This window comes from Acanthisitta chloris, unplaced genomic scaffold, assembly GCF_000695815.1.
Source record: "Acanthisitta chloris isolate BGI_N310 unplaced genomic scaffold, ASM69581v1 scaffold748, whole genome shotgun sequence".
Classification (NCBI taxonomy): Eukaryota; Metazoa; Chordata; class Aves; order Passeriformes; family Acanthisittidae; genus Acanthisitta; species Acanthisitta chloris.
In genome coordinates, this window is record NW_008687367.1 from 302 (window position 1) to 9,287 (window position 8,986).

An 8,986-nucleotide genomic window follows, 5' to 3' on the forward strand; every position below is an offset into this window, starting at 1 on the left:
TCAGGTGGCCCAAGTTCTATTTGGCTCCCCTGCCCCCTCCAACCTTCCCCTGCTGCCCTGACCCTCCTTGGGCAGCACAAGGGTCCCCGTGAGGGTCTTCCTCCCTCTGAGCAGGGTCGTGGTCTCCCCACGCTTCCTCCCTGCTCCCTGAGTCATAAAATCATAGAATGTTAAGGGGGTGGAATAGACCCTATAACTCATCTAGTCCCAACCCCCTGCCCTGGGCAGGGACACCTCCCACCAGACCAGGTAGCTCAAGGCTTTATCCAACCTGGCTTTGAATACTGCCAGGATTGGGGCATCCACTACCTTGCTGGGCAGCCTGTGCTAGTGTCTCACCACCCTCACAGGAAAGAATTTCTTCCTACTACCTATTGTAAATTTCTCTCTTGTCAATTTGCACTCATTGTCTTGTCACTGCAGCTCCTAACAGTTCCTCTGCAGCTTCCTTCCATCACGCTGATCCCAGCGCTCTGGCTGCGAGGATAACCCAGCTCCATCCCCTCCCCATCCCTGCTGCTGCTGCTGCTGAGCTCCTCTCTGTTTCCCCAGTGATTTTTCCTGGGAAAGGTCCCTCCGCACGCTGTCCCTGGGGTCTCCCAGCATGGAGTTTGCGGAGCTGATCAAGACGCCCCGAGCAGACAATGTGGTGCTGCACCGCCCGTTCCACACGGCCGTGGAGGGGACGCTGTGCCTCACCGGGCACCACCTCATCCTGTCCTCCCGGCGCCAGGAGAACGCAGAGGAGCTGTGGCTGCTGCACTCCAACATCGACTCCATCGAGAAGAGGTAACCCCTCGCCGCGTTCTCCTGCCTGCCTGCGGTGTGTGGGTGCTGGGTTAGACTGTGATTGTGGTTCCTCAGGTGTGCAAAGCTGAGAGTGGAGAGGAGGAGGATGGTGGCACAGGCAGGTTGGTTCTGGTGCTGTTGGGATGTTGATATTTGTTCAGTCACAGAATATTCAGAGTTGGGAGGGACCCACAAAGATCATAGAATCTTAGGAGTTGGAATGGACCTTAGAGATCATCTAGTCTCAACCCCCTGCCCTGGGCAGGGACACCTCCCACTGGACCAGGTTGCTCAAGACTTCATCCAACTTGGCTTTGAACACTGCTGAGAATCATCTAGTCCAACTCCTGGCCCTGCACAGGACACCCCAACAATCCACCCTGTGCCTGAGAGCATTGTCCAAATGCTCCTTGAGTTCTGTCAGGCTTGGGACTGTGACCACTGCCCTGGGGAGCTGTTCCGGTGTCCAGCCACCTTCTGGGGAAAGATCTTTTCCTGATATCCAACCTAAACTCAGTCTTAAAGGTTAATTTTTTGGTCATAGAAGGAGTCAGAGTTTTTGTGTTCAAACACTTTTACTCTGTTCATTGTTCCGTGGATTCATCACTAACCTTTGGAGCATTTGATAAACACTGTGCAGTGCAGAGGGAAGTCAGAGCACTGCTGAAGGGATTTGCCTTGTGTCACACCCCAAAACTGATGGCAGAAGTGACTCTAGACTTGCTCAGCCCCAAATCAATGTCATCCATCACTTCTCCACCTCTATATGGGAATCAATAGCCCTTCAACAGCATATTCCTTGTGGGAACGGCACAGTAAAGCCGAGTTGTGGCTGCAGCAACTCAATTTTTTCCTTGCCCAGGCCATTATTATTACAGAGACATGATTCATCTTTTTAAACATTTTACCCTCATTTCTCTCTGCTTTGCCTGCACCATTGTCCCCTCGCACTTCCCTCAGAGAGTGTCTGCCCCATATCACCTGATCATTGTGTTCTTTGTCCTCACCTTGGTCCTTTTTTTTCCACCTTCCTCATAATACTTCAGATGTTTGTTAAGTCCCTTCCTTATTTTGTTAATTCAGTTTCTTCCCTGTTTTCCTTGCCTTTTAAGGAAATCTGGTGGAATCCTTTTCCTTTCTGCCAGCAGGACTGGAAGCATCAAGCAATGTAACACTCCCGGCTGGCGCAGAGTGTGGGATGGGGGAATTGCTCTATGCTGATTCCTGATTAAGGCTGTTCCTGATTTCTCTGAGCCTTTCTGAGACAGGAAAGGAGCAGAGGGGTGGAAACCTCAGAGAATCTGTTCCCACCCAGCACTGCTCAGGGTGGTTTGGTCTCATCCTTGTTACTCCTTGTACTAAACCAGCCTTGGCTTCATCTTGAAAATTAATGTTTACAACCTCTTATTTCTTTATTTTTTATGAGCTTAGCTGGAGTTGCAGTGTGAGTTAATCTCAAATAATCAAGGAACATGGAGTTCTGAGGAGGGAGTAGTGTACTGCTGCCTCAGTACGTGATTTACAACAGACTTACTAATGTCTGCAGACACTCACAGCCCTTATTTGTTACAAGGGCTCTTGAGCAGAGCATGAGTAGCTTTGTGAGAGTGTAACTGCAGTGAAACTTGGCCATATAAAAGGATAAGAGTATTTTGTCCTGGAGAAGAGGACTTTCTGCTGGAGAGAATGGAACAACAACACTACCAAATCAATAAAGACTGTAGGAAGGTCGAGCTTGGCACTGCCTCAGGTTATTAGTGCACAACACTGTGCCAAGATCATCAAATCTCCGACTCTCATGGTATGACATGGTTTCTGTACAAAACAGTTTTCCCTAATTATCAGAGTATCAAACTGCTTTGTGAATTTTTGGAGCTCTTTAAGTGACTGAAATGTGACTAGTGAGGAGTTTCTGTGAGCTATTTGCGTTGTAAACTGATTTTTTCTGGGCTTACTTGATTTGCAAGCACTGGTGACAGATAAGGCTTTCACTTCCTGAGGTCTGCAGAGCAAATAGTGGCACTGCAGGTATCAGTCACCAAACTTGTTTGTTAAATCATGAATCCCAGACTGTTTTGAGTTGCTCCAAGCCCCATCCAACCTGGCCTTGCACACTTCCAGGGATGGGGCAACCACAGCTGCTCTAGACAACCTGTGCCAGTGTCTCACCACCCTCACAGCGGTGTCATATTTATACTTGCAAATACCAAATAATGAGTTGGGTTTGTTCCTTTGTTTTCTTGACAGAAGATATTGGAGATAAATTGCCGCTAATGGAGTTTTGCCTTGTAGACATTTATTGTGGGAAGAGCTGCAATACCTTGTAATTCCTTCCCAGAAAGGCTCATTAGACACTGGAATGTGCTGCCCAGTGGGGTGGTGGAGTCACTGTCCCTGGAGATGTTGAAGGAAAGACTGGATGTGGCACTTAGTGCCATGGTCTAGTTGACATGGTGGTGTTAGGTCATAGGTTGGACTTGATGATCTTGGAGGTCTTTTCCAACCTAATGACTCTGTGATTCCTTAGCAGACCCTATGCTTACCAGACTCTTCCTTCCTGTCTTGCTGCAGGTTTTTGGGCTCATTGGGGACCATCATTATAAAATGCAAAGATCTGAGAATAATCCAGCTGGACATTCCTGGCATGGAAGAGTGTTTGAACATCGCGAGCTCCATCGAGGTGAGAACTTACCATGATGAATAAAACCTTCAGATGTTCATCTCACCTCAACCCATGAGGTTGTGGGATATTTCTAGAATGTTTTGGACTTCCCATCCCTGGAAGTGTTCAAGGCCTGGATGGATGGGCCATGGAGCAACCTGCTCTAATGGAAGTTGTCTTTGCCAATGGAAGGGAGTTGGAACTAGTGATCTTTAAGATCCCTTCGAACCCAAACTATTCAATTATTTCCTATAATTGCGTAAAAAATGTTTGCTGCTTGTAGGGTTTTAATTAAATTTAAATCCCCCAAAACCTGCTTTTCTTGAGCACATTTCTTGCCATAGCATTTGGGAAAGGGAAGCTCAGCTTCATTATGCTGGAGCATGAGGAACAAGAGAGTCATGGAGTGCCAGGACAAGGGGGACTGGCTTCAGACTGTCAGAGGGAAGGGTTAGGTGGGATATTGGGGAGGAATTCTTCCCTGTAAGGGTGCTGAGGCACTGGCACAGGTTGCACAGAGAAGCTGTGGCTGCCCCATCCCTGGAAGTGTTCCAGGCCAGGTTGGATGGGGCTTGGAGCAACCTGGTCTAGTGGAAGGTGTCCCTGTCCATGGCAGGGGTTGGAATGAGATGAATGTTAAGGTCCCTTCCCACCCAAACTATTCCATGACTCTGTGAAATTCCATGAGTAGATCTGGGGTCATGTCTGCCTGTTGTTTTTAAGGAAAGCGGAAGGACATGGAATGAGATGAGCTCTCAAGTTCCTTCCAGCCCGACCCATTCCATTATTTCTCTCATCCTCACAGGCACTTTCCACCCTGGATTCAGTGACCCTCATGTATCCCTTCTTCTACCGCCCCATGTTTGATGTCCTGGAAGATGGCTGGCGCTCCTTCCTGCCTGACCAGGAGTTTGAGCTGCTCAGTTCAATGGTAAGTTGGATTTAAAGGATTTGCACAGGATAGTCTGTGAAATATTTTCCCTGGGACTGTCTGGACTGGAAATCCTGGATGGTACAGAATAGCTGTGTGATGCCTGGATGAGAAGTGAGTGTTCGATATTCCCTCTGCAAACACAAGGCATTTCTTTGTCTGTGTTTCACCTTGTACAAATGAAGGTTTGAGGCCTTTTTAAAAGTCCCCTGGGAAGACGTGAAGTTAGGACATGTTTTTGGCCTTTGGAGATGATTCCCTTTAGTGTAAGAACAAACTGAAGACCTTTGGCTTGGGTTTGTTGTACTTAACTTTGCATCTGGAGTGGAGTGGAGTGAGATGGATCTTTGTCACCACCTTAATTGAAGTGAGGCTGTTCTGAAAAACAGCTCAGAATTTCTTAGCTCTCTGGAGGGAGATGACAGTGAAGATGCCCAATTTGAAACACTCTGGATGCAAAGTTAAATACAACATACCCAGACCAAAATTGGTCAGTGCTGGAGGAATACTCAGAGGGTTTAGAAAGCAGGAAACTTCCGCTCCTCTTTTTCCAGCTGCTGTTGAGCATATGTTGATATCATTTTGGTACCTATAGGGCTGGGATTGTTCTTGTGGCATTGCCTATTGTATCTGTCAGCAAACTTCATTTTAGGATGCTGAATTTGTCAGAGTGGGAACTACTTCAGGAACCTGTTTTAGTAGCTCTTTGGATTAATATCTCTGTGTTCCGGGTCTTTGTTCCCATCCAGTATGTGCACTTGCTCCGTCATCTCAGGTTTCTGAGCCCAAATCCATTAGCACAGCAGCAAAGAACATTGATTTTTATTTCTTTTCCCTGCAGCCCAGCATGTCTGCAGCATCCAGCACTTCCTGGCTCTGACTAATAACTGAATAATATGATTAGCTTGACCAGTGATGAAATCACTAGAAAATTAAAGGGTTTTTTTGCTATTTTTGCCTCCTAATTAGGTTCCTCTCATGTGTCTTCTCTTCATCTGTTGTCAAAACACAGACAAACTAACCTGTTAGCATAACTAGCAGCACATGGATCTCTGAATGTGCTTTCCCCCCCGATTTCTCCAGGCATTTAACAATAATTTGTGAATCTTTTGCCTTGCTGAACATAAGGTCCTTGTAAGACTTACATTTAAAACCTTATTACTTCATTGCACTACATTTCCAAGGCAATAATTCATGTCTTTAAGATACACATGTCTAACAGCTGTTGATTAATTCTTGACTTTTAACCCAAACCATCACATTTTTAACAAAATGGTGCCAAAAGCCACAGTCCAAGTGATTTACATTTCCCGAACAACTGATAAATATATTGTTGACCAAATATTTATTGTTCTGTGATGAACCTGTCTCATGTGACAGGCTGGAATGAGGGAATGGCTGATTTAATTCTTTCTCCATAAGTCCAATGAATAGAATTCCAAAGGTTCCTCCCTCTCCATTAAATCATCCATCTAGATCTGTTATCCATTAGCTTCCCCAATACGGTAACAAGTCCAAAAGTGCCTTTCACCCACTTTGCAGCTCTTGTGATGTATTAATTCCACATTTATCTGCTCCAGGAGAGTTGTTTTAGCACCTGGACACACTCTAGAATGGCCAAGTAAAACTATGAAAGTTAAGATTTAAAAAAAGTTAGGTAATATATTAAACATGTAGATAATTTAATGTTATTTGTGTTCTTCACTGCATAACCAATGAGGGGCTGAATCGAATTCAGTTTGTGCAAGGGTTTCATGTTGTTTTCTGAGCAGTCAGAGAAGAGCTAAGAGGTTTCTCTTCTGCTAAATTCCCTAGCTGCAGGACACTGCAAACTGACTTTGGAGTTTCAGTTTCTTCAAAAAATTAAGTGTAGGGACCAGGAGAAGTTTATACACTAACAGTATAATTGACATAAAGGGGTTTAATTGCAAAACAATTCATTTCATTCTCCATTTTTTCCTCCCTTTACCTCCCTTTTTTCTCCTTTTCCTTTACTCCCTTTTTTCTCCTTTTCCTTTACTCCCTTTTTTCTCCTTTTCCTTTACTCCCTTTTTTCTCCTTTTCCTTTACTCCCTTTTTTCTCCTTTTCCTTTACTCCCTTTTTTCTCCTTTTCCTTTACTCCCTTTTTTCTCCTTTTCCTTTACTCCCTTTTTTCTCCTTTTCCTTTACTCCCTTTTTTCTCCTTTTCCTTTACTCCCTTTTTTCTCCTTTTCCTTTACTCCCTTTTTTCTCCTTTTCCTTTACTCCCTTTTTTCTCCTTTTCCTTTACTCCCTTTTTTCTCCTTTTCCTTTACTCCCTTTTTTCTCCTTTTCCTTTACTCCCTTTTTTCTCCTTTTCCTTTACTCCCTTTTTTCTCCTTTTCCTTTACTCCCTTTTTTCTCCTTTTCCTTTACTCCCTTTTTTCTCCTTTTCCTTTACTCCCTTTTTTCTCCTTTTCCTTTACTCCCTTTTTTCTCCTTTTCCTTTACTCCCTTTTTTCTCCTTTTCCTTTACTCCCTTTTTTCTCCTTTTCCTTTACTCCCTTTTTTCTCCTTTTCCTTTACTCCCTTTTTTCTCCTTTTCCTTTACTCCCTTTTTTCTCCTTTTCCTTTACTCCCTTTTTTCTCCTTTTCCTTTACTCCCTTTTTTCTCCTTTTCCTTTACTCCCTTTTTTCTCCTTTTCCTTTACTCCCTTTTTTCTCCTTTTCCTTTACTCCCTTTTTTCTCCTTTTCCTTTACTCCCTTTTTTCTCCTTTTCCTTTACTCTCTTTTTTCTCCTTTTCCTTTACCCCCTTTTTTTCTCCTTTTCCTTTACCCCCTTTTTCTCTCTTTTCCTTCCCTTTTTTTAATAGTAGGAAATAGCTCAGGGTTCTGGACACTTCAGCTGTGCTTTATCTTCATATTGGATCTTCTTAAAAAAAGGCTGAATTTCCTGGGTTTGGGCTCAGTTTACACTGGTGTGTCACCCACATCTTGCTCTTACCAGACAGACATCAACCTTTGCATCTGTTATGCTCCTTATTCCTGCACAACCTGTTCCTAACAGGGCTTGTTCCTTGGGAATGGCCTATGCCATTGCTACTCTGCAGGATCCCTCAAGGTCCATCCTGATTTCTTGACTCTTTTTAAGCCTTATTAGTACAGCTTAAATTATTTCCCCCTGTTTGTGGAAAACACTCTCTCCAGGCAATTCTAAGTTCTAGGAGGAAGGATAACTTGGACATTTGGAAATCAATGTCTCTGAACAAGTACTAGGACAAGAAGAGTAGAAATATAAGAGTTAATCCTGCACTAAGATTAGGAAAATACTCCTTTTTCCTTGGAGTCCTCTCCATTTTGCTCATCCCCAGTCTTTTACTGCCTCTGTCCTTAACTGGAATGAACTTCTCTTGATTCCTGAAAGTCCAGATCTCTTTCTGGGAGAATCAGATGTTCACTTTGTCCTTTCTCTGAGTGTCACACAGCATATTTACCTGGAGATGGCTGCAGGTGAGGTCCCCTCAGGCCTTGCTGCACATAGTCAAATTGCTGCTGCCTCACTCTTCCAGTTGGAAATGGCCGTTTTTCTTCCAAATCACAGACATACCCCAAGCAAAAGCTAAGAAGAGTTTATTTTAGCAGCCTGAAGCTGGCACAGCAGAGGTTAACTGCATCTGTGCTAGGGAAGACAAATGGTGCCAGTTGCTGCCAGGCTCCTCCTCCTTTCCATGTAACAGGGAATTGTAACTGGATGACATAACAGGATCATCTGTCTCCTGTTAGAAATGCTGAGGAGAGGTTATGGGCAGAGTTAAGTTACCAAAGTGGGATATAAAGCAGGTGATTCCCCTCATTCCTTTTCATACTGGTGATCCCAGTGACAGCCAGTTTTTCAAATACATCCCAGAGTTCTGGATTTGCCTTCTCCACATTCTGTATGGCAGTAAAGTATTTATCAATGCTATATTCCAGATCCATAGTGCATATTTTTATATGCATAATGTCCATAAATGCATATTTTTGCATTGTAATAAAATTACACATCTTTATATGTAAATTAACACAGACACCCCAAAAAGCTGTTAAAATACCCTTACTGAAGCATTAAAGCTGAAGCTGTGACCAGCCACATCCCTTACAGGATCCAGAACTTTCCATCTCTGCTTATAACATGCTGACCAGATGCAATTTAGCTTTGCAGTTGGGAGAACCTCTACCTTTTATAAAGTGTGGCTGTTCAGAGAAGTTACTTTGAGGCTAAGGAATAAGGAAATAAGCATACAACAGGGATGGTGCAAAACTGTCCAGCTGGGCCCCTGCACACAGTCAGGAATTGCTGCTCTTGGTGATGATGATGATGTTTTTCCCAGCATTTTCTTCTTAGGCTGCCACCAAAAAAGACAATTTTCCTGTCTCTAATGCCACACATCCCTTGCCTTGGACCTCCTGATGATGAAATAGTGTTGTGATTCAGGTCAGCTTGTTCAGCTGATGGAAATCTTTTATTGCCAGAAAACCTTCCTGAATTGATCCCAGTTTTTCACTGGCCCAGTGCACCAGTCAGATTGATTTATATAAGCAAGTAGCAGGCAGGAGGTCTATGACAAGAGGTTGTGAGGCTCTGGAAGAAAGGAAAGAGGGAAA

General features: G+C 44.1%; 1 protein-coding gene across 1 annotated transcript in view; it reads left to right on the top strand.

The window, feature by feature from the left end:
• Positions 1 to 604: 604 nt before the first annotated feature.
• The window catches only part of MTMR9 (myotubularin related protein 9), a 19,730-nt gene continuing 11,348 nt past the window's right edge, over positions 605 to 8,986 (top strand). Inside the window, exons 1-3 of the mRNA XM_009080535.1 lie at positions 605 to 789; positions 3,361 to 3,469; positions 4,257 to 4,382. Of these exons, the coding sequence (XP_009078783.1) occupies positions 605 to 789; positions 3,361 to 3,469; positions 4,257 to 4,382 (420 nt within the window). The remainder of the gene's footprint in view (positions 790 to 3,360; positions 3,470 to 4,256; positions 4,383 to 8,986) is intronic.